The sequence below is a fragment of the Coregonus lavaretus genome, assembly GCF_964263955.1.
Source record: "Coregonus lavaretus genome assembly, chromosome: 10".
NCBI classification, from domain to species: domain Eukaryota; kingdom Metazoa; phylum Chordata; class Actinopteri; order Salmoniformes; family Salmonidae; genus Coregonus; species Coregonus lavaretus.
In genome coordinates this window covers 39,574,602-39,600,767 of record NC_139997.1, presented here as the reverse complement: position 1 = coordinate 39,600,767, position 26,166 = coordinate 39,574,602, and the positions used below count along the sequence as shown (strand labels likewise).

Here is a 26,166-nt window from a genome sequence, read left to right as displayed (position 1 = left end):
TTTTTAAAATGTTCCTATGTAGTGAACGGCAGCATCGAAGTGCACTAGGACATTACAGTATGTGACTTCGTTTGTGACCTTCTGGGCTTAAAAAGATGACCCCTCAACAAAGCATTGGCCCCCACTGCAAAGTAAACTGCAATGAGTCAAGTATTCAAGAGAAGGAGAAGGTAAGTACTAATCATACTTTATTGTCTTTAATGTTCTACAGTAGGTACTGTGCGATCTCAATTCACTGTGTGTGTGTGTGTGTGTGTGTGTGTGTGTGTGTGTGTGTGTGTGTGTGTGTGTGTGTGTGTGTGAGAGTGAGAGTGAGAGAGTGAGAGAGTGAGAGAGAGAGAGAGAGAGAGAGAGAGAGAGAGAGAGAGAGAGAGAGAGAGAGAGAGAGAGAGAGAGAGAGAGAGAGAGAGAGGATACACCTACTGTACATCTACAAAGAGTAGATTAATGTTTAGAATGTAGAATAATATTTTGTATTCATCTCTGTAAATCAGGCTGAAAGCTGTATCAAGGTTTTACATAGCATGTCCTACAACTTAGATGTATGTCGACAATGGCAGTCTCCTCTCCTCTGTATTATCCTCTCATTTACCTATCATGTTAATGGAACTTGTGTGTGGTCTCTTTACATCACTGGGCTTGAGGATCCAAGGTTGAAATTGAATTCACCATCCTACACTATATATGGTTGGAGAAGACAGCTACACAATGATACCCAACTAATTATTTTATATAACAATAATCATTGTGCACATCTACTGCATACAAGATGGATTGTATAATGTAAGCATACTGTGTCCATAATAAGTATATAGGTTGTAGGTTGGGAGCTTTTGTGAAAGAGCACAGTTAGAAAGATATGGCATATAGAAGCAAACCGGATGGACATCATGAAAATGATCGGAGAGGTTGAGAGTAGAAGAAGTTCAGGAGAAAAAACTAACAAAATATAATTATTGTAAAATTGACTGTGTCCATAAAATGTATATAGTAAGTATAAGCTGGAAGTAGAGGCCTAAGCATTGTTGTTCACTAGTTTACTCCAATTAGGGAAAGGGTGGTGGGGTTGGAAAGTAATAAAGGGGAATATATATTTTTTAAAGGATATGTATGTGTATGTATGTATGTATGTATGTATATGTGTATGTGTGTATGTATGTATATATATATATGTATATGTATTTAGTCAGCCACCAATTGTGCAAGTTCTCCCACTTAAAAAGATGAGAGAGGCCTGTAATTTTCATCATAGGTACACGTCAACTATGACAGACAAATTGAGAAAAAAAAATCCAGAAAATCACATTGTAGGATTTTTTATGAATTTATTTGCAAATTATGGTGGAAAATAAGTATTTGGTCACCTACAAACAAGCAAGATATCTGGCTCTCACAGACCTGTAACTTCTTCTTTAAGAGGCTCCTCTGTCCTCCACTCGTTACCTGTATTAATGGCACCTGTTTGAACTTGTTATCAGTATAAAAGACACCTGTCCACAACCTCAAACAGTCACACTCCAAACTCCACTATGGCCAAGACCAAAGAGCTGCCAAAGGACACCAGAAACAAAATTGTAGACCTGCACCAGGCTGGGAAGACTGAATCTGCAATAGGTAAGCAGCTTGGTTTGAAGAAATCAACTGTGGGAGCAATTATTAGGAAATGGAAGACATACAAGACCACTGATAATCTCCCTCGATCTGGGGCTCCATGCAAGATCTCACCCCGTGGGGTCAAAATGATCACAAGAACGGTGAGCAAAAATCCCAGAACCACACGGGGGGACCTAGTGAATGACCTGCAGAGAGCTGGGACCAAAGTAACAAAGCCTACCATCAGTAACACACTACGCCGCCAGGGACTCAAATCCTGCAGTGCCAGATGTGTCCCCCTGCTTAAGCCAGTACATGTCCAGGCCCGTCTGAAGTTTGCTAGAGTGCATTTGGATGATCCAGAAGAGGATTGGGAGAATGTCATATGGTCAGATTAAACCAAAATATAACTTTTTGGTAAAAACTCAACTCGTCATGTTTGGAGGACAAAGAATGCTGAGTTGCATCCAAAGAACACCATACCTACTGTGAAGCATGGGGGTGGAAACATCATGCTTTGGGGCTGTTTTTCTGCAAAGGGACCAGGACGACTGATCCGTGTAAAGGAAAGAATGAATGGGGCCATGTATCATGAGATTTTGAGTGAAAACCTCCTTCCATCAGCAAGGGCATTGAAGATGAAACGTGGCTGGGTCTTTCAGCATGACAATGATCCCAAACACACCGCCCGGGCAACGAAGGAGTGGCTTCGTAAGAAGCATTTCAAGGTCCTGGAGTGGCCTAGCCAGTCTCCAGATCTCAACCCCATAGAAAATCTTTGGAGGGAGTTGAAAGTCCGTGTTGCCCAGCGACAGCCCCAAAACATCACTGCTCTAGAGGAGATCTGCATGGAGGAATGGGCCAAAATACCAGCAACAGTGTGTGAAAACCTTGTGAAGACTTACAGAAAACGTTTGACCTGTGTCATTGCCAACAAAGGGTATATAACGAAGTATTGAGAAACTTTTGTTATTGACCAAATACTTATTTTCCACCATAATTTGCAAATAAATTCATTAAAAATCCTACAATGTGATTTTCTGGATTTTTTTTCTTCTCATTTTGTCTGTCATAGTTGACGTGTACCTATGATGAAAATTACAGGCCTCTCTCATCTTTTTAAGTGGGAGAACTTGCACAATTGGTGGCTGACTAAATACTTTTTCCCCCCACTGTATGCCTATTATATATATATAAAACATGGAGGATTGGAAGTGATGCAGACAATTACATTGATGGAAGTTACAATCTATCTGCAATACTAAGCTGATCTACCCCGTAATAAAAATAATAATAATAATAATAAATAAATAAATACATTTAAAAAATAAATAAAATAAAAATCAGTGTGCACATTTACTGCATACAAGCTGGATTGTAGAGTAGTTCCACATAGTAATAATGCAGATGGACATTAACAGTCCTTGACAGAGGCAATATTGGCTTTCATTTAAGAAAATCAAGACAAAATGGAGGTGGATGAATCAAATGTAAATGATGTCATATATAGAGAGATTTGCAATACCATAGAAAATACTTGCACAGCACACAATACATAACAAGTGTATCAATATTTCTATTTTTGTGTCCATCCAAATGGACCAAAAAATTGGACCACACAGATTTAATGTTGAGGAGTTGAGCATTCTATTTTAAACCCCCCGGCAGCATTGTGTAGCTCTATCACCATGGGCTAATAATACTGACGGGATGGTGAGGGCTTCCTACACTCCACAGCTGCCTAGCAGAGGCAGGAAACAGATGCACCTATCCCACATGCTGCTTTCCATCAGCTATGGAAAAAACATCTTAGTTATTTATTTATGCAGTGCTACAATTATATTGTATTGTACTTTATGAGATGCAGTAGCCTACAATTTGATATATATATTTTTTTATTGTCACATACTGTACACCGGATAGGCGCAGTGAAATGTGTTGTTTTATGGATGATAAATGACTAACCATTAGGGCTGTGACGATACCAGTATCGCAATATTTTTTCCATGGCAAAAATGTAAACACGAAGCAGACCAAACTCTTTGGTCCTTTAAAAACCTGCTATATGTAAAATATTGTGTGCTATAGCTTAGGAAATAAATACATGTGACTTTGGATGACAACATAGGGATGTTTGTTTCCAAAATTAGGGTTGTTTTCCTAAAGAAGTTAAATCCGCTTAGTGTTTTGTTTCCTTGCCACGATACTAACGAATATCGCAAAACTGATATCGTCCCGGCCCTACTAACCATGTACAGAGTAGGCCTACAGATATCAATTCCTGGTATTACCAATTTTACATGGGCTCTACCCAGTGGGCAAAATTGTCAGTGACTGCCTGCTGACTTTCTTTACTTCTCTGTCACTGACTGCAAACTTATTTTCCTGCTGCGTTAATGTGTTCTAGATTACAGTGCATGGTCAAAACAAGGCTCTCCTCAGCAAAATTACATGAAGGTCACTGCAAACCAAGTCATTAGGAAAGACAATCCAATCACTTTGAAGGTTGGTCATGTGTAATGAAATAATAACAGTAATTAATAACAATGAAAACATGATCTCCTCTCAATAATTATTTTCCACAAGTCTTTGTGCGCTTTAATTAAGCATAATTAAACTGGTAAAGTTAGCAGTTGGTGGCAGTGTAACAAATGCAGTCTGTAGGACTGCGTTCTGTGGGCACACAGCACCTACAACATCAGCTAACTAACACTCTACTTTTCGTATTAGCACTGACTTTGCTGACAGCTACTTTATTGAGGGAAAATGTACTTACTATGACTGAGATATGTGGTTGTCTCACCTAGCCATCATAAGATGAATGCACTAACTGTAAGTTGCTCTGGACAAGAGCGTCCGCTAAATAACTGAAATGTAAAATGTAAATGTAAACAGTCTATCCTGTTCCATACACTACTTTCAAGGTAGGGAATCATCTAATGTTGTTAATATGGGTGAACTACCCCTTTACCAAGCCACTTTTGGCTCCAGGAATGAATGATTTGTTTATCTCATCCTTGATCGGAAAATTGATGTTTTTTCTCATAGAAAATGAGGACAACGCTTCAGCGAAGACACTCTGGCCAATCAGCCATCACAAAGGCCTTCAGCAAACCGAAGGGCCACAGCAGGTCAGCCATATAAAAAGTACTGCCACTTGCAGTGCCCAACCATCTGTCTGTCTGTCTGTCTGTCTGTCTGTCTGTCTGTCTGTCTGTCTGTCTGTCTGTCTGTCTACACACTTGTCTCCAGGCTTGTTTCCCCTTTTTACTCATGCTATTTGTATTAACAGCTCCATTTGTCTCATGTCAGTGACTGCTTCTGTTTACTCACTGCTCAGCCATAATAACAGTCTCATCTGACAGGAAAATCTACGTTTTTCCAGCCATTGTTATTGTTCAGTAATACAATATTTGTACTGCTGTCAGCTTTGCACAGGCCCTGCCGCTGCATTTGCCATAAAAGCAAACTCGAAGCAGACTGGTAGACTTATGTTGTGATGAGTTATTGAACGACATCCTGTCATACTGGTTAAGGTATGTTTTGTTAGTTGTCACGATCGTCGACAGATGAAGCGGACCAAGGCGCAGCGTGATAAGCGTACATTCTTTATTCAGTACACACACAAACCAAAACAACAAACGAACGATACGTGAAGTCCTAGGTTACAACACAAACCTTTCGGAACAAGATCCCACAATAAACTAGTGAAAACAGGCTGCCTAAGTATGGTCCCCAATCAGAGACAACGAGCTACAGCTGCCTCTGATTGGGAACCACCCTGGCCAACATAGATCTAAACGATCTAGAACGAAAACATAGAAAATGTAACAGAAATTCCACACCCTGGCTCAACATTTAAGAGTCCCCCGAGCCAGGGCGTGACATTAGAATTCAGCAGAAGAATGCATATGCCCCATCCGACCTATGGATAGGCTTGTGTGGTTTTCTATACTCTCAGTTTCATCAATCTAGTTTCTCCAAAGACGTTTGTACTGCCCTTGAGCTGTGGAGTGGCTAACATTTTGTTTTCATGTTTGATCCTCCTCTCTTCTCCAAGCCCTGCTCTAGCTCACTGTCTCAGTGACGCATAACGCACACAGCACTCCACAGTCCCAAGGTCTGTAGCGCTGCCATCTGCAAATAATTCCTGCCTTTATTTGGCCTCAGAGCTGCTCTATCATGGTAACGGCAGATAAACAGTGAGGGGTAACACAAACAACCCCTTTGAAATATGGCACGTGGGGCTCTTGCCATCTTGGATTAGCTCCTATAAAAATGGAAGAGAATTTAGTCTCTATCTACCTTTTGATTGGCTTGGTTTACAAAAGATGGCTATCAATCCACACTTCATTCTGTAGATGTCTGGATTCCCTCTCTGTGCCCTTTTTTGTCTCACAGTCATGTACAAATAACTTTTTCAAGGCAGACAATCAGTACTGTAGTACATGCTTTTGTATTTGCAGCAACAATCATAGTGATTTCAACATTGATACTAAATAAATAATTGTCATTTGACACGTTTGTGTGCTACTGGGAGCTACGTTGTAGTTCCATTTCCCTTAGGCAAGTATTTGAGTCGTCAGATCAGACACACTCATATTTGTTGAACATTGAATTATTTAATTACAATTAAACTTAAATAAACATCACTTATATACAACGGGTGCCCAGAAGCCATGCATTCCCATGAGTATCAGACATCTAAATAGTTAAATTATTCAAATATGTAACCCCTACAAAGTATGTAACCCCTGTGTGTTTTTTCTGTGATGTGATAAATGTATTGTAAATGCCTGTTTGATGGGAGACTCAAGGCAAAGTCACCCAAGTGGATTCAATTAAATTAAAAGTACAATTAACTGAATCATTGCCAGAGACATGATATCGCCTTTACAGAGTGGTTTTTGTCTTTAGGGATGGCGTCCCAGTCCCATCACCAAGAGCACAGCTGATCCAGAGCCTAACGTCCCAGAGTGCAGAGTTTGTGATGGAGGAGCGCATGCAGCTCAGCACTGGACCGCAGACCCAAGAGAGACACTTGTTCCTTTTCAGTGACGCACTCATCATCACTAAATCAAAGTTAGTCCTCAGCATCTAAAAATAATGTCCACTTACTGAACAAGATGAATGGGAATAGATGACAACTAACAATGGCATATTAGAAGTGAGCATTTTGTTATTTATGTCAATTGTGCAGATTTTGATAATCTTAGGACGAGAGTGACACTTTAATTAAAAAATATATATAATGTAATTGATGATTGCAATTAACGTTGTATTTGTACTGATAGATAGCTGATAGTGGTGTATCTACCCTGTTGTCTTGCAGGTCTTCCTCAAGCCTCAAACTGAAGGAGAGCGTGAGGCTGTGTGAGATGTGGTTGGCTTCTTGCATGGAAGAGGTTGCAGAGAGAAAACTGAGCTCAAAGAACTCCTTTGTCATTGGCTGGCCTACCACCAATTACGTGGTGACTCTCAGGTAGGCTACTCCAATCTGGTCATTTTTGGTAAGAACATGGCATTTCATCAAAATCACATTTTCAATTGCCAGAATAATAGATTAACATTAAACTTGGGGGGGGGAAATATGACATTTGTCTTCCCTATCAGTTCATCTGAGGCGAAGGAGAAATGGCTTTCAGCTTTACAATGGTAAGGAAATACTTACAAAACCCAAGTGTACAATATAGAAAATGACTTCTGAAATTAAATGTCGACACTTTTAGAAAAAAAGGTAATATCTAGAACCTAAAAGGGTTATTTGGCTGTCCCCATAGGAGAACCCTTTGGAGAACCCTTTTTGGTTCCAGGTAAAACCCTTTTGGGTTCTATGTAGAACCCTTTTCACAGAGGTTCTACATGGAACCAAAAATGGTTCTACCTGGAACTAAAAAGGGTTATCTTATGGGGACAGCCGAAGAACCCTGTTGGAACAATTCTTTCTAGGAGTGTAGGATTATGTATATATCTGATGCAGGCACATTCCAGACATATATAGCACTAATATACAGTGGGGAAAAAAAGTATTTAGTCAGCCACCAATTGTGCAAGTTCTCCCACTTAAAAAGATGAAAGAGGCCTGTAATTTTCATCATAGGTACACGTCAACTATGACAGACAAAATCACATTGTAGGATTTTGAATGAATTTATTTGCAAATTATGGTGGAAAATAAGTATTTGGTCAATAACAAACGTTTCTCAATACTTTGTTATATACCCTTTGTTGGCAATGACACAGGTCAAAAGTTTTCTGTAAGTCTTCACAAGGTTTTCACACACTGTTGCTGGTATTTTGGCCCATTCCTCCACGCAGATCTCCTCTAGAGCAGTGATGTTTTGGGGCTGTCGCTGGGCAACACAGACTTTCAACTCACTCCAAAGATTTTCTATGGGGTTGAGATCTGGAGACTGGCTAGGCCACTCCAGGACCTTGAAATGCTTCTTACGAAGCCACTCCTTCGTTGCCCGGGCGGTGTGTTTGGGATCATTGTCATGCTGAAAGACCCAGCCACGTTTCATCTTCAATGCCCTTGCTGATGGAAGGAGGTTTTCACTCAAAATCTCACGATACATGGCCCCATTCATTCTTTCCTTTACACGGATCAGTCGTCCTGGTCCCTTTGCAGAAAAACAGCCCCAAAGCATGATGTTTCCACCCCCATGCTTCACAGTAGGTATGGTGTTCTTTGGATGCAACTCAGCATTCTTTGTCCTCCAAACACGACGAGTTGAGTTTTTACCAAAAAGTTATATTTTGGTTTCATCTGACCATATGACATTCTCCCAATCCTCTTCTGGATCATCCAAATGCAAACTCTAGCAAACTTCAGACGGGCCTGGACATGTACTGGCTTAAGCAGGGGGACACGTCTGGCACTGCAGGATTTGAGTCCCTGGCGGCGTAGTGTGTTACTGATGGTAGGCTTTGTTACTTTGGTCCCAGCTCTCTGCAGGTCATTCACTAGGTCCCCCTGTGTGGTTCTGGGATTTTTGCTCACCGTTCTTGTGATCATTTTGACCCCACGGGGTGAGATCTTGCGTGGAGCCCCAGATCGAGGGAGATTATCAGTGATCTTGTATGTCTTCCATTTCCTAATAATTGCTCCCACAGTTGATTTCTTCAAACCAAGCTGCTTACCTATTGCAGATTCAGTCTTCCCAGCCTGGTGCAGGTCTACAATTTTGTTTCTGGTGTCCTTTGGCAGCTCTTTGGTCTTGGCCATAGTGGAGTTTGGAGTGTGACTGTTTGAGGTTGTGGACAGGTGTCTTTTATACTGATAACAAGTTCAAACAGGTGCCATTAATACAGGTAACGAGTGGAGGACAGAGGAGCCTCTTAAAGAAGAAGTTACAGGTCTGTGAGAGCCAGATATCTTGCTTGTTTGTAGGTGACCAAATACTTATTTTCCACCATAATATGCAAATAAATTCATTAAAAATCCTACAATGTGATTTTCTGGATTTTTTTTCTCTCAATTTGTCTGTCATAGTTGACGTGTACCTATGATGAAAATTACAGGCCTCTCTCATCTTTTTAAGTGGGAGAACTTGCACAATTGGTGGCTGACTAAATACTTTTTTTCCCCACTGTATTCCTATTTGCCATAGGCACATCACCAAATCCAAGAAAGTGGAATATCCCAGCATTCTAACCATGAAGGTTGTTTTCATGAATATTGGAAATAGTGCAATGGTAAGGGAATTCACTCATCTACAACTACTACTGCTTCTCCAATGCTTATTGATAATTTCCCCCAAAAGTTAAAGTTCTAAATGAAATACATTGAATGAATGTATGACTTTTCCTAGTTAACATTACATTTATTAAAGTAACCTCAGACAATCTTTGTGTACGTATTTGTGTTTTGTTTTAATGTAGACAACTGTGAATGTGGACAATAAAGACGACATTGACAAAGTCATCAGGATCCTCACCCAACAGTTAAGACTCACTGTGAGTTGTAGCCACTAGTTACTGTAGTCATTATGTCTTAGCTCTATTATTAGATGTAATCCATATTTTTTCTGTATGGATTTTCTGTTTGTATTATGTATGAAAAAAATAAATTACTATCATTATAGAATAATATATTATTCCTTTTTTAAAGTTGAAGATAATCATGCAAGACCTAGACCAGGTTTCTCCAACCCTGTTCCTGGAGAATCAGGTGCGCTAGATTAGGGTTGGAGCAAAAACCTACAGGACAGTAGCTCTCCAGGAACAGGGTTGGAGAGCCCTGACCTAGACTCAAGCTCTCCAAGCTCTGCAATGTTACATATGTTGCAACATGTTTAAGTAAATCATTTGTTTAGTTTTATAAGGTTTACTCTTTAGAATTTAGATCATTCTCCGCTACCACTGGCCTAAATTTTTACTCCTAGATCATTAGAGTAGGCCAGAAGAGTATCACAAGAGGAACAAGGATAATTGACAACGTTTTGTGCATTTCCTGTCTCTGACCATGCCTGGCCGTGTAGATATCTCTGATTTTCCTTTCTTCCTCCTAAACATAATTGTCTTTTTCTACTCCCATAGGGCAGACCCACTGACTACCGCCTCTGGGTTGTCTCAGGGAGAGAGGAAGCCCCATACCCTCTTATCGGTGAGGAAATGCGTCAGTACTATCACTGTGCACTGAAACACGCCTCCAAACACAGTCAGGATGGAGGCACACTTGGCTTGGCTTGGGTTTTAGACCATAGTGTTTCTGTGTAGTCAAGGGATTACCCAAACCAAACCAATATTTCAGTTGGGTAGGTTTTTGGTCAGTACTCATCCTAGGTGTGTTCACATGGAGGGTTTGTGACTTGAAACTGTAATCTGGCGACATGGCTACAGGAGCCTCTACACAAAGCCAAGGCATATTAAGCGTCTAGGGGATCGGAGGAGGGATTCATGGGGGCCTTTGTGTGTCTGGAATAAATGTCTCATACAACTGCATGCTATTCTGTCTAAAGGGCACATACCTCATTGTCTCAAGTCAATACTGGTAGAAAATAATATAATTTAGTGCTCATTTGAATCAGCAGCAACAAAATGTACCCTGGGAAATGTAGGTGATCTCAGTTTGAAAGAAAATCGGTTAGGATTGGTAAGACTGCAACCATTTTTTTCTAACATTTGTTTTGTCTTTAAGCCCATGTAATTATAAGGGGCGTGTGATTCATCATGTATCTAGCATAATTTAATTGCTCCTTTTCGATTTTGCCTTTTGACCCCTTCCCACTCCTTTCGATTTTGTTGGTTTATTTGAATAGATCGTAAGCTAATGACAGATTACCAGGCCGGATTCAATCCTACTGTGACAGTGGTATATACATGTACCAGGAGCAACAGCACTAACCACTTGACCATCCAGACCACATCATCAGTCATGATTAAACAGAAATGGTAGCAGCAGTGAGTGAATGCATTCTCCAATTCTACACAAAAACCTGATCTGATCAGATCTACATGTGTCATGTCTGACAGGTCATGAGCATCCCTTCAGTATTATCCTAAACTCCTTGAGGGAAACGGACCGCAAAGCCTTGGCAGTCACCAACAACATCCTGACTGTAGATGGGAGCCTCTACCTTGATCACCTTCTCAAAGACGCTTCCGGCCCTTGCTTCATCCTCAGGCTAAAGGCTGAAGGGGGAGGACATGGCCGAGCAGGTGAATCCTTCATTAACTTTCACTAAGAGAGAGAGAGAGAGAGAGAGAGAGAGAGAGAGAGAGAGAGAGAGAGAGAGAGAGAGAGAGAGAGAGAGAGAGAGAGAGAGAGAGAGAGAGAGAGAGAGAGAGAGAGAGAGAGAGAGAGAGAGAGAGAGAGAGAGAGAGAGAGAGAGAGAGATGCTGGCATGTATTGATTTTTACCAAGTTCCACTGATATACACAACAGGGATAGAAAATAAAATGTTCTTTAGTGCATTTTGTTAAACGTTTTCTACTTTCTACACATCAATTATCTAGCCCTCTTTACGGAAGTGGTTTATTTAGAATGGAGATAGTAAATAACTTCCTATCGCGGTAGCACATGTAGTTCTACGGACGTTATCGGAATCCGCTTCCTGTAATTCGAATAATTACAGTGTTTTAAATGTGCCATTGCTTGTTGGAGGTATAGCATACTGTCTCTCTGTCTTAACATAACATTCTGGAAAAAAAGTAATACAAATGATTTTATAATTAAGCTTTTTGCTGCTCTTTATAATTAATAATGTATTCTCAAATGCCAAATAAATTATTCTGCCAGGTCATTTCTATGCACCGATGTGAAAAGTGTATCTGAAAAAACATGTATGGTGATTTCTCTGCATTGTGCCTTTTAATGGTGTTTTCAGCGGCTGTCCTGTAATGCCAAAGTTTTCTACCAAACTATTTATGGCAAGACCCAAGTATTTAACTTTTTCCACCAGCCATCAGTGCTCACATCCATGTCTTCTCATGTATGCCTTTGTAGCTGTATTGTCCCTGTCTGTGTCTGCATACTTAGAAAACAAGGTTAATCAATGGTTCTTTGGTAAGGGTGATGGTTCTATGTGCAACCATAATGACTCTTTCCTCTTTAAGTTATAATACAAATGTAGGGATGGCGGCTCATTCAAATATTTTTGGGTGTGTTTATGCCATTACAGTTTTTTTTTTTTATCACTTCAGTATGTGGTACATTTTCACAACTCTAAGCACAAAAATCTGAACAGATCATCAAAATGGCTCATGTTTCAAAACCCTTAGCATGGTCCTGTGTAGCTCAGTTGGTAGAGCATGGCGTTTGCAACGCCAGGGTTGTGGGTTTGATTCCCATTGGGGGCCAGTATGAAAATGTATGCACTCACTAACTGTAAGTTGCTCTGGATAAGAGCGTCTGCTAAATGACTAAAATGTAACATTTTCTCTTTCAATCTAAGTCTCTTTTCAAAATGCAATACTCACTTTACTTTTGATATGATTTTCTTGTCATTTGTTAACAATACAATTAACTATCACTTAATCAAACTGCTCAAAACTGATAACTACTGAACCAAAACTATGTAGTACCTAGTTAATGTATATACAAAAAATGTTCAATCATTTTGGTGCAATTTTCACAAGTACGTGGTACACTTTCAGAACTCTATGCACAAAAATCCAAACAGATCATCTAAGTATCCGCTTATAAAAATGTCTAAGTATTCACTTTACTTTTGACACGATTTTCTTGTAATTTGTTAACAATACTGCTCAAAACGGATAACTACTTAACCAAAATTATGTAGTGCCTAGTTAACGCATATACTTTAACACTATACATTTCTATATTTTTTACTCATAAATGTATCAATTTGACATTCATTTATGTTGGAAGGTAAAACCAGATCATATATGGTAAAACCAGATCATATAATGCATCATCATTCTTCATCAGCCAGTGTGCTTCAATAGGACAAAGTGGAAAGAGTTACTCTATGTGCTACTATTTGAAATACCTGGGTTGTATATAACAATATATTCCACTCATTATCTGAATTTCATTGATACACTGTAAGCTGATGAATTTCAAGCAGAGAGACACTGTTTCAGTTGACAAGTCATGTAAAAAAAGAAGGTGATGTTGTACATGTTGCATGGGGCAGAAATGGCATACAACACTGTGGTACGTTTTTACAGTAGTCATCTACTTTACAATACCCTTATTCTTGAACTGGATAAGGATAATAAAACTGGATAATGAAACTGTAAGACTGACATACAGTATTTCTCAACATGCTTGCCTTTGGATACAAATATTGCATGTGAAGTTATAGTCAAATACTGGATGGAAAATTATATTTACCATCTACTATTCTTTCTATTCAGCACTTCAAAAATAACAGTTACTGTATTTTTTGCTATTGGATTAAATGATGGGCCTATTTTATTTTACTAGGCAAGTCAGTTAAGAACAAATTCTTATTTACAATGACGGCCTACACCGGCCAAACCTGGACAACTGTGCACCACCCTATGGGACTCCCAATCACGGCCGGTTGTGATACAGCCTGGAATTGAACCAGGGGGTCTGTAGTGACTCCTCAAGCACTGAGATACAGTGCCTTAGACCACTGCGCCACTCGGGAGCCTATCATTACATGATGTATTGGTGACTAAACAAAATGTAACTCTCACGGCGCCTCCCGGCACTTCTCTTTTCCCACTAGCACTGACTTTGCTGATAAATACTTTGTTGAGGGAAAATGTACATTATACTATTGTGATGTGTTGTTGTCTCACCTACAGTTGAAGTCAGAAGTTTACAGTCAGTTAGGTTGGAGTCATTAAAACTCGTTTTTCAACCACTACACACATTTCTTTTTAACAAACTATAGTTTTGGCAAGTCGGTTAGGACATCTACTTTGTGCATGACACAAGTAATTTTTCCAACAATTGTTTACAGACAGATTATTTCACTTATAATTCACTGTATCACAATTCCAGTGGGTCAGAAGTTTACATACACTAAGTTGACTGTGCCTTTAAACAGCTTGGAAAATTCCAGAAAATGATGTCATGGCTTTAGAAGCTTCTGATATGCTAATTGACATAATTTGAGTCAATTGGAGGTGTACCTGTGGATGAATTTCAAGGCCTACCTTCAAACTCAGTGCCTCTTTGCTTGACATCATGGGAAAATCAAAAGAAATCAGCCAAGACCTCAGAAAAATAATTGTTTAACCTCTACAAGTCTGGTTCATCCTTGGGAGCAATTTCCAAATGCCTGAAGGTTCCACGTTCATCTGTACAAACAATAATAAGTATAAACACCATGGGTCCACACAGCCGTCATACCGCTCAGTAAGGAGACGCGTTCTGTCTCCTAGAGATTAACGTTCTTTGGTGCGAAAAGTGCAAATCAATCCCAGAACAACAGCAAAGGACCTTGTGAAGATGCTGGAGGAAACAGGTACAAAAGTATCTATATCCACAGTTAAACAAGTCCTATATCGACATAACCTGAAAGGCCACTCAGCAAGGAAGAAGCCACTGCTCCAAAACCGCCATAGAAAAGCCAGACTACGGTTTACAACTGCACATGGGGACAAAGATCGTACTTTTTGGAGAAATGTCCTCTGGGCTGATGAAACAAAAATAGAACTGTTTGGCCATAATGACCATCGTTATGTTTGGAGGAAAAAGGGGTCAGCTTGCAAGCCGAAGAACACCATCCCAACTGTGAAGCACAGGGGTGGCAGCATCATGCTGTGGGGGTGCTTTGCTGCAGGAGGGACTGGTGCACTTCACAAAATAGATGGCATCATGAGGAAGGAAAATGATGTGGATATATTGAAGCAACATCTCAAGACATCAGTCAGGAAGTTAAAGCTTGGTCGCAAATGGGTCTTCCAAATGGACAATGACCCCAAGCATACTTCCAAAGTTGTGGCAAAATGGCTTAAGGACAACAAAGTCAAGGTATTGGAGTGGCCATCACAAAGCCCTGACCTCAATCCTATAGAACATTTGTGGGCAGAACTGAAAAAGTGTGTGCGAGCAAGGAGGCCTACAAACCTGACTCAGTTACACCAGCTCTGTCAGGAGGAATGGGCCAAAATTCACCCAACTTTGTGGAAGGCTACCCGAAACGTTTGACCCAGGTTAAATAATTTAAAGGCAATGCTTCCAAATACTAATTGAGTGTATGTAAACTTCTGACCCACTGGGAATGTGATGAAAGAAATAAAAGCTGAAATAAATCATTCTCTCTACTATTATTCTGACATTTCACATTCTTAAAATAAAGTGGTGATCCTAACTGACCTAAGACAGGGAATTTTTACTAGGATTAAATGTCAGGAATTGTGAAAAACTGAGTTTAAATGTATTTGGCTAAGGTGTATGTAAACTTCCGACTTCAACTGTAGCTATCTTAAGATGAATGCACTAATTGTAAGTCGGTGTGGATAAGAGTGTCTGCTAAATGGCAAAAAAATTATATTCTCATGGTATTTCACAGAAAACGTTTATTTTGCAGGGGTGAAAGATGTGTGAAACCCCAATAATTGCACAATCAAAGGTTCTAAACATAAGATAGGGAGCATTACAAGGGTTATCAGTTTAGAGTTTTGTACTTAGAGTTTTGAAAATATACCACTTACATCTGAAGAATGTGCCAAAGGGATTAACAAAAACGTTGAATATGGCCAGCAACAGTGTCTTCCTACAATTCTACACATTTTGCCATGGGGTAAAGAGAAAAATGTGGTAAGGCCTTGTGTCAATTAAGAACTGTTGTCTAAATTAGTGGTTCTCAAACCTCTCCTCGGCGACCCCCAGTCATTCCTTGTATTTGATATATTCCAGAGCTAGTATACCTGATTCAACTTGTCAAATAACACAATAATAACATCTATGGAACTTAATTCAACACAAAACAATATAATATGGCTAAATAAAGAATAAAGAACCCTTTGCGGTTCTTCAAAAGTTTTTGTTGTAGAACCTTTGAGATTGAGAATAGTTCTTTATAGAACCTTAATGAGAAAGGGTTATTACAGCACCATAAAAGTTCTATAAAAACCATTAAATAAAGGTTATATGTAGTACCAGAAAAGGGTTGTAATGACAGTGGTCCTTTGCAGTTCTTTATTGAACATTTTTAAAAAGGGTTCTATAGAGCACCCAAACCATTTTCTTAAGTGTAGGTTATTTTCTGGGAATAGCATTTATTTGTTACTCAAGATACTGTTTTAATCCTTTTTTCTGCAATGTGGGTTTAGCTGAAAGCAGGTTTGTATTAATATGGATCAAACAGGCTTTATGTCTGTTCATTATTTAGACAACCACATATCTGTCACTCAAAGAGTTTCTAAAGAATGTGCTGTTCATAATTTCCATCAGATTCAACTCAGAAACATATCAAGAGAAAGAGGTCTCTGATAGACTGGGCCCTAAGAAGACATGGCAGCCAAGCAGGTGGATATCCTGAATCCCCCACCACTCCTCACAAGCTCTTTGGTCTTTCATTGTCCTCCATCTGTCGTCATGGAAACCTACCCAGACCCATCATGGTGAGTTGTCATCCGCTCATTTATGAAAAAATATAAAGTATTACAGAACTCTCTACTGTTGGGAAAGCTGCGAAGATAATAACAATCATGATGGGCAAATTAGGATAATATCAGTCATGGTGGGCAAATTATTCACAGCTTGTAGTTGCGGCTACAAACTACATATTATGTCTGGTCCATTATCTATTGTCCATACAGGACTTGCTGAATCTGTTGTATCACGAGGGCCCCACCACTACAGGGATCTTCCGGCGCTCGGCCAATGCTAAGACTTGCCGGGAGCTGAAGGAGAGACTGAACTCCGGCAACAGCGTTCAGCTGGAGGGGGAATCTGTGTTTGTTGCTGCATCAGTCATCACTGTAAGTGCTTTCTGAAGTCACACTTGTGTTTTAGATTACTTACTAGCCTGCATAGGATTTAAAACATAGATATTATGGCCAGCAGTAACAGTAGCATGTTAAAATGGAGGACGAAAAGTTAAAAGTCACTATTTTCATTCTGTACTGTATAGATTTTGATTGCTAAGACTACTATATTTGAATGAACAGGACTTTCTGCGCAACCTCCCTGGCAGTGTGCTCAGTACTGTTTTGTATGAGAAGTGGATGGATGTCATGGCGGCTGATGATATTGAGGACAAGATTGAGTTGATAAAAAGGTGAGACACAAATACATTATGTTTATTTGATGAGTGGCTAAAATAAATTAGGTCTCATCAGTTCCTTGATAAGCATAAGACAAGTGTGTTAGAGCAGGGATTAAACAAAAGCCTGCACCCTCTAGCTCTCCAGAAGGGTTGGCCACCTCTTATATAATGACTCCAACACCATCATTAAGTTTGCCGACGACACAACAGTGGTAGGCCTGATCACCAACAACGATGAGACAGCCTATAGGGAGGAGGTCAGAGACCTGGCCGTGTGGTGCCAGGATAACAAACTCTCCCTCAACGTGATCAAGACAAAGGAGAGGGCGCAGTGATCAAGACCTCCCGAGTGGCGCAGTGGTCTAAGGCACTGCATGGCTGTGCCACTAGAGATCCTGGTTCGAATCCAGGCTCTGCTGTAGCCGGCCGCAACCGGAAGACCATTGGGGCGGCGTACAATTGGCCCAGCGTCGTCCAGGGTAGGGGAGGGAATGGCCGGCAGGGAGGTAGCTCAGTTGGTAGAGCATGGCGTTTGCAACGCCAGTGTTGTGGGTTCGATTCCCACGGGGGGCCAGTATGAAAAAAATAAAAAATAATAATGTGTGCACTAACTGTAAGTCGCTCTGGATAAGCGCGTCTGCTAAATGACGTAAATGTAAATGAGATGATTGTGGACAACAGGAAAAAAAGAGGACTTAGCAAGCCCCCATTCTCATCGACGGGGCTGTAGTGGAACAGGTTGAGAGCTTCAAGTTCCTTGGTGTCCACATCACAAACAAACTATCATGGTCCAAACACACCAAGACAGTCGTGAAGAGGGCACGACAAAGCCTATTCCCCCTCAGGAGACTGAAAAGATTTGGCATGGGTCCTCAGATCCTCAAAAAGTTATACAGCTGCACCATTGAGAGCATCCTGACTGGTTGCATCACTGCCTGGTATGGCAACTGCTCGGCCTCCAACCGCAAGGCACTACAGAGGGTAGCGCGTACGGCCCAGTACATCACTGGGGCCAAGCTTCCTGCCATCCAGGACCTCTATACCAGGCAGGGTCAGAGGAAGGCCCTAAAAATTTTCAAAAACTCCAACCACCCTAGTCATAGACTGTTCTCTCTGCTACTGCACTCCCTCTTCATTTGTTAAATGTGCTCTGTGTGGTTTTTCAAGGATATTGAGATAAAAAAGAGAGATATTGAATGACTTTGAAAACAGGACATGAAGTGCTGAGAATGCTATTGGAACTGAAAGACAAGCATGGCAGTTCGGTGCGTTATTCTAGATGCACAAAACTATTGAATTCATTTTATTGAGGGCATTTAACCTCTATTAAAGACTATTGTTTGATATGTCCTTTTATTTAGCTTTTCTGCCAGCCACAGGTTTCAAGGTTTGAATCATTGTGTGCATCAGCCACTCTACATTACTAGCCTCAATTAGCCGTTGGGGTATTAATGGTATTTCATTTTCTGTACCCTCAGACTATTGAGCCAGCTTCCAGAGGATAATGTTACCTTGCTCCACTACCTGTTCGCCCTTCTCTACCACATCCAGAAGCGCTCGCAGGAGAACCAGATGAACGCTTTTAACCTGGCCCTCTGTATCGCTCCCAACATGCTGTGGCTGCCTGTTCCCACTGGGCCGGAGGAGGAGAGTCAGTCCACTAAAAAGGTAAATTTACTGAGGGATCCCCTGCCCAACAACAATAGTACCCTATGCATATTTTAGAAGTACCATAAAACATCTTCAATAATTCATGGATAAAAAAAATTTCTCTGTATTTTGTACACAGAGAAATAAATTAATTATTGAAGATGATTTATGGTACTTATAAAATATCCATAGAGTACTATTGTGTGCTGACCATGTCTTTCACTATGGACTATAAGGATCCAGCACCCGACTACTATACAATATATGGTCAAAGATCATACCCCCAAGACATGCTAACCTCTCATCATTACCAATAACAGGGGAGGTAAGCATGTCTTGGTGGTATGATCTTTGACACTCTGTAACTTTCTCATTCTTCATTATTCATGATTAATTCAGGATTATCTGTAATCATGGTAGCATCCAAATTAATGTAGAAGTGTTTAGAAACATATTCTGTTCTTATTTACAATAAAAGTGATTCCAAAATTACACAATGCATTTTTTACCATTAATTTCTATTGGGCACAAAATAATCTGAAACACAACCAAATGCATCCAACAAGTTTGTAGAGTCACAAGCTTGATGTACTCATTGCGTGCTAGGAATATGGGACCAAATACTACACTTTTGAATACTTTATTCATAAGAATCTTTACCGGTGTCAATAAAGTTGACCTCTACCTTTTTGAGAAAAACTATTATTACTTCTTAAACAAAATCTTTCTCTGAACAATTGTATTAGTGTAAAATAATATAATTTCCCCTTTTATTGCATACAGTAGCTCAGTATTTAAATTATTTATTTTACACAGTCAGTTTTGCTCATTTTTATCAAGGGTGTCAATAATTTCGGACCCCACTGTATATGCTGAAATTGTCAGTTCATATTTGGTACTGCTTTTGGAATAGGCATTTTCTATCTCTTCAGCAGCTTACTGCTAAAATAATCATTTTAAAGAGCAACATAATGTCAAGGCTAAGAAATGAATTACGTTTAATTTGCAGAGGATCAAAAACAGTCTAGCTGGTACATTGTTGTCTGCGACACAATTTGGCCTACACAATTATTATGCCAATTAAACGTCAGCACATTGATCTAGTGTTTGACCTTTGTGTTGCTGTGAAACATCACCAAGATAAAAACAGTTCTCAAGAGTTCTAAACACATCAAAGTTAACTTATAAGATATAAGTTGTCTGTTTCTGTGTAAATTGGAATAATACATTGAATTGAAAGTACTTTTCATTGAACCCCAGTAATGACTAGTGTTTTAGCTAGCAAGAAAATATCATTATCATCCATGAGTAGATAATGTACGTGTGCTACCTATTTGTTAAAGGTTTCTGCCTCAATTAGTTTTTCATGTCTCCCATGCAGGTTGCAGCTCTTGTTCAACTCCTCATTGAAAACACCCCAGCCATTTTTGGTGAAGATGTTGAGTGCATTTTCACTGAGCCAAAGAATGAACAAGGAACTGTAGAGGATGTCATGGGTGAGATCTATGTTAGATAAGTGTTTCTACACTATTTTAGCATTTTCATGGTAACCATGTGCTCTCAATTTGATATTTTTGTGTTTTTTATTTTAGTGGAGTCTTACCAGCAGGTCTACTCGTCTGATCATTGGGACTGTGAGAAGCAAGAAGGACTTCACTCTCCTAACAGGGAACCCTTTTTCCTGCCACTGGGGAAACTGGTCTTGAAAGAAGAGAAAGAGATTTTGGGGCTTCTGAATGAGGTTGACTCCTTGAAAAAGCAACATGTGAACGAGGACAGCGCTTATAGCTGTGGGAATCTAGACTTAATGTCTTCCCTCTCCAGTGGGTCTATCTGCTCCTTGATGGGGACCCAGAGTCTTCGCTCAGCCCGCTGCTCCTCGGAGCCCATTGTGTGTCTAGGCTCCCCCCGGTTGGGGCCCCACAGCCAGCTCTACACTCCTGTCGCCCGCCAGTCCAGCTGCGATGCAGCAGTGATGTGTGGCCGTGCAGACCACTCCCAACACACACACAAATCCCACACTAAGGGGCTACTAAAGGGGGACAGCAGCCCCAGGGTAGGTGGCAGCAAGTCTAGGTATGCCTTCTGGAGGTCCCCTCAGGTAGCCTCTAGGTTCTGGCACCCTGCCCAGAGGCTGGCCGTGTCCAACAGGTCCAGTTTCTCCAGCCTGTCCTCCACAGCCACATCCCCATCTAGCTCCTCTCTGAGCTCTATAGACAGCGCCTTCTCCTTCTGCTCCGACTGTGTGTCCTCTCCCAACGAGTCCAACTCCCTCCCCTTCCTTTTCGGCATGTCGGCACGTTTACGCCCTCTCACTCCAGACACCCCGAAGAAATTCCCAAAAGACTGGAGCATGACATTCCCAGCGGCAGTGGCTCAGGCACCCGAGGTTTTGGACTGGTATAATGAGTATGATGAGAGAGAGGAAGACAAGGAGCATTACCGTTCTATTAGGATTCAGAATAGAGAAGACCACCAGATGCTCACTCAAAGCCTCTGTAGTTTAAAAGGTGAGAATAGTCAAAGCCCTGTCCCTCAACCAGATGACAGTGAGAAGATTCTCTCTGATTGGAGAGGGGAGCAGGTGCACCAGAAGGATAAAGTGTTCGAGACGTCAGAGTCAAAGGGGCAGACCAAAGAAACATCCATTGCACACATACAGCTGAGAAAAAGAAAAAAAACAGGCTGTCAAGAAAGAAGTACATTTTAAACCTCCTCTAACGGAATGCTGGTTAAAAAACAGTCTGATCAATCTGTGGAAGAGTGTGGAGTCTATCTGGTGTCTGACACAGGGAGAGAACATCAGGAAAATGCAGAACTGCTGGCCCAAAGTATGCAGCTCCACATACCGCAGACAGTGTTCTATGGTCAAAACACTCCACTGGTCCTGCATTCTGTGTCAACCAGACAATCTGCCAATAACGAGAAAGGAGCAAAGGCCAAAATAGATATTCACCGTGGTGAAGTGGTCCCTGAACAGTTGGGCGTTGGGTGCACCCCTCTCTCCCACACATCATCTAAAACTCATGGCAAAACTGCAAGCACAGTCAGCCACAAGACTGCAAGAACAATCAGCCACAAAACTGCAAGTGCAATCAGCCACACTATTAGAATAAAACTGCCAGCAACTGTCAGAAATACTGTGAGAGAATACTTCAACTCAAGTGACAGCAAGAATGGCCACTCAGATGCAAAAGCGATCGAAAAAGAGCTCCTCATAAGTAAACTCCAGTGGCAAAGTAAAATGTCGGAACCAACAGAAAATGCCACAAAGCTATTACATGGTGAGGACTCAGTTGTCTGATTGTTAATGCTCATCATTTGGTGTTTTATAATGGGTTATCAGAATGTAGATAATCCTGGATTATTTCATCCTCCTCTTTGTATGTATTTATTGCTAAATTATGAATTAAGTCAATGAAGGATCCCACTTGGCACAGACGTCAGTTCAACGTCTAATTTTGATTTACATTAGGTTGAGTTGTCATCTAAGATGAATTCAACATGAAAACAACAAACCATTTCAACATGTCATTGGATTTAGGTAAAAAATTGGGTGAAAAAATTACAAGATTCCCTTAAATTGATGACTTTTTGCAAATCAAATCAGTTTTCCACATGGATTCAACATCGTCACATTTAATTTTTTGGTTGAAATGACGCGGAAACAACATTGATTCAACCGGTTTTTGCCTAGTTGGATGGTGCAGATTGAATGCAGGCATTGGGATTATTGATGAATGCAGATGAATGTATGAAGGATGTTTAATGAAAGGTAAGCAAGGCAGTAAGACTGTCACATGGTCAAGACTGAAGGGGTTGGTACTTGCAGTTCATCTTGTCAAACTAGTCAACTTGATGAGCAATTTCAACAGTCTCTGCAATGTCCTGTGTGTAGTTACTCAGTGGAAATGAGTGTTATTTACTCAAACCACTCAGACAGAGCACTTCTTCCAACTGAGTGGGGATGCTTAATGCTTCTGTATAGAAAATGATTGAGGCTATGAATAAGGACCAGACATCTTGACATCAATGTGATGTGTGTGTTTACTGGAGGGGCAGTGATAATCTGTCGGTGAAAAAGTAAAAACGCCAAAATGTGAGGCAAATTAGGTATAAGATGCACAATTTGTATATGGGCAAACACATACACATTTATTTAAGTTTTCATGGGCTTACCTGGATTCTGTTTTGCACACAAAAAAAACATACAGAATAATTGTAACAATATAAATACCTGAGATGGAATAGTATCCAAACTGAGTTCCAAATACTGTAAAGTGATTGCATGGTGTGCAACACATATTCCTGCTGTATAGTTCACATCTGGTTAATAAGTAATCGCCTACTTCTCATTTTTACGCTAAAGAAAAATTACCAATGTAAATCACATTGCATATAGTGAGTAAAAAAATAAAAAAATGTTTTTGCACAGTTCAGTGCTATTTCGCATTTGCCAAAATGGAGCCTCATGTATAGATCTCATTTAGATGCATTGATATAATGGTCTTAAATATATAATAACACATACTGTACCACTTTTACCACATCATTGTTTGTGTTTAGGCATATTTTATCCTAGAACAATAACTTTTAACAAGAATCAAATGTGGCGTTAACCTTCATATCAATGTGTGTACGAGTTTATGTTGATGGCACCACTTATAATAAATGATGTTGGCCCTGAACATCTCTGAATATGTTTTCCCATGCCTTCTCAGTCCCAGCATTCTAGGCATAATATTAAAAAAAGACATGGTTAATTAGCAACTTATTGTTTTGCACAAAGATTAAGTGGTTTTAATAAGTGGGTCAAACTTTTCAACAAAATTAATTGTAGGGAATTTTATGTGGTTTATGGTACCTCCTTCTGTATAATGAATGTCTAGCTAACAGCAATTTGCAGAGCTCTACTGAATACAGCTGGTCCATATTTCTAAAGGTTTCCTTTTATTTATTAATTGAGTGTATTTATTGAGTTTATTTGAGCAGGGACAATGTACATCAAATATATTAGTCTCAGTACACTTGAGAAAATATGTGTTGTATCAGATTTAGCTAGCAGCTAATTTCCGTCTGCAGTCCCCGGGCAGGTTAACATAAAAACAGTATATATTTTTTAATGCTATGTACCGCTAACATGTAATTGCTACAACTGATTCTACAACAGAAGCTACTTCAAGCTAGTTGATTGGTAGGGCAAAGGGTAGATGTCAGAGTGGTCCTGAGTGATATGTTCCTGGGGATGTTTGATGTTGATGATGATTAGACTTGGTACAGTAGGTTTGAGGGGTAGCAGGTTGCATGAAGGATCACTGGCTGCCTTTAGATCCCACAGGGTCCCTCACCCCTTGGGGCACTTGGACAGTCATACCATCCATCCACTTCTGCACTGTTACCTGGCAACCAAGACGGGACCTGTCAATCAGAAGCAGATAGTTTCAGAACATTTACATAAACAACTTCAGATTTGTTTTACTGAATTACTGAATTTACTGCACCCTGTTGCTTCTGCGTCAGTTCAGCAGTCAGGCCCTGGCTGGAGTAAATCAAGAAAATGTGTGTGTGCCTGTTTTGTTTGAGCCTTGATCGTGTATGTAAATCATAACATTTCCACAAGCTAATGAAAGCTCTACATAACACATGTACACTGTCAGAGCACTAAAAATGTTTTACTCACGTCTTGGTAAGCCTGTAAACTAGATCTAGCATATCCATCTCCTCATCCACCGTTTGTTCCATTTTCTCATAAAATGTCTTGTCAAAAATGAGATGACAGGTGGATGTCCCCTCACATGCACCTGAAGAACATCAGAAGACACAATAAAAGCCTTAAAGACACATGGATAGTAGATTGTTTTTATACATTAAAGGCAACATACAGTGATACATATTCTTCTCGTCTATTTTTGCTGTTTATATACCAAAACCACTTATGTCCAAGTTTTTGTTTACGACAATGTCCAACAGGGTCTCTCCTTCAATGGTTTTGATGCCATCTTGGTTAACAAAGTGTATTGTGACTTTGTCCTCTGACGAGCTGTAAAAATCAGAACTATCTTGAAAGGAAGAGCTCAACCTTGTTATAAACCATTACTTTCCAGATATAGAGTACATTAATTTATCTTAATCAATATCTTTGAAAAGGTCAAACATCTTTTATTTTTTATTTATCAAAGCATATTAAAAGATTTTCATCCTCAGCCAGCTGAATTAACATTTATCAGCAGTCACCCAATGTGACACCCATTGTAGAGATACTTGCTATTATATGGCTCCGGGTGAGAACAGAGAAAGAGCAGTATAAACACATAATTAAAATGTACAGTAGATAAAATATATGGTTACAAGCAACCTATAAACTAAACTTATTAGTAATTGCAAATCACCTACCTGTTCTTTTGAGAGTCGGGGTGTAGGGCCAAGTGGACGCTGATTGCTCTGCCTTGGCTGTGTGGGGTCCAGGTTTTAATAAGGCAAGTTTTGACTCCCATGGAGATATTGACCATCCTAGTGAGAAGGAAGGAGCTGAGATACAAACACCTTGCCATGTTGGCCTGTAGTGTGTCGATTGATGACTGTGTTTAGTAAGGGGGACTCTGGTGAACAACATCAGCCTTGAGTAGAACTCAGCCCACAAGAAGGGCCAAGGGACAAGGCCTAGCATAGATAACCTAGCCTCAGCTCTGCAGATGGCTGTGAATGGTTTAACAAATCAAATCAAATGTTATTTGTCACATGCGCTGAATACAACAGGTGTAGACCTTACAGTGAAATGCTTACTTACAAGCCCTTAACCAACAATGCAGTTTTGAGAAAAAAAATAAGTGTTAAGAAAGTATTTACTAAATAAACTGATGTAAACAAATAAATGAAAAATATATATATATATATATATATAATAATAATTAAAGAGCAACAATAAAATAACAGTAACATGTAGGTAGAGGTAAAGTGACTATGCATAGATAATAAACCCTAAGGTCAAACAGTAAGTCATCATGGATCTTCAAGTATGCATCCTCAATTGCTTCCTACACTGTGTACACACAATTAGCGCTTTTGGACTTCTGATGAGAACTTCATCATTAGAATATGCTGTTGTTTTCATGAAAGCGATCTTTGTCTGGAAAACTTTGGTGTAAACATATTTGATTGCATTTGAAGCAGCCATCTGTTATATGACTATATGGATATAACCTACAAGACTTTATAACCTACAAGACTTTGACCATATGTCTCATCTACTGTATGATTATGT

The 26,166-nt window shown here is 40.0% G+C and overlaps 1 protein-coding gene and 1 pseudogene across 2 annotated transcripts; one reads left to right on the top strand and one right to left on the bottom strand.

Annotated features, from left to right (window-relative positions):
* Nucleotides 1-23,699, top strand: LOC311136611 (annotated as a pseudogene). Its single transcript, XR_014615433.1, has 15 exons — nucleotides 1-170; nucleotides 4,642-4,724; nucleotides 6,511-6,675; nucleotides 6,926-7,075; nucleotides 7,207-7,248; nucleotides 9,207-9,291; nucleotides 9,478-9,552; nucleotides 10,135-10,201; nucleotides 11,071-11,256; nucleotides 16,439-16,608; nucleotides 16,807-16,968; nucleotides 17,158-17,267; nucleotides 18,734-18,923; nucleotides 20,287-20,401; nucleotides 20,498-23,699. The product of XR_014615433.1 is annotated as an uncharacterized misc_RNA (transcript).
* Nucleotides 23,700-24,217: 518 nt separating this feature from the next.
* LOC311136056 (adrenodoxin-like) lies at nucleotides 24,218-25,456 on the bottom strand (the record flags this gene model as incomplete). The annotated part of the gene is made up of 4 exons (XM_084170120.1): nucleotides 24,218-24,323; nucleotides 24,586-24,706; nucleotides 24,830-24,945; nucleotides 25,299-25,456. The coding sequence occupies 4 exons, from the start codon at nucleotides 25,454-25,456 to the stop codon at nucleotides 24,218-24,220; spliced, it is 501 nt and encodes a 166-aa protein (XP_084026246.1).
* Between the last annotated feature and the right edge of the window lie 710 nt (nucleotides 25,457-26,166).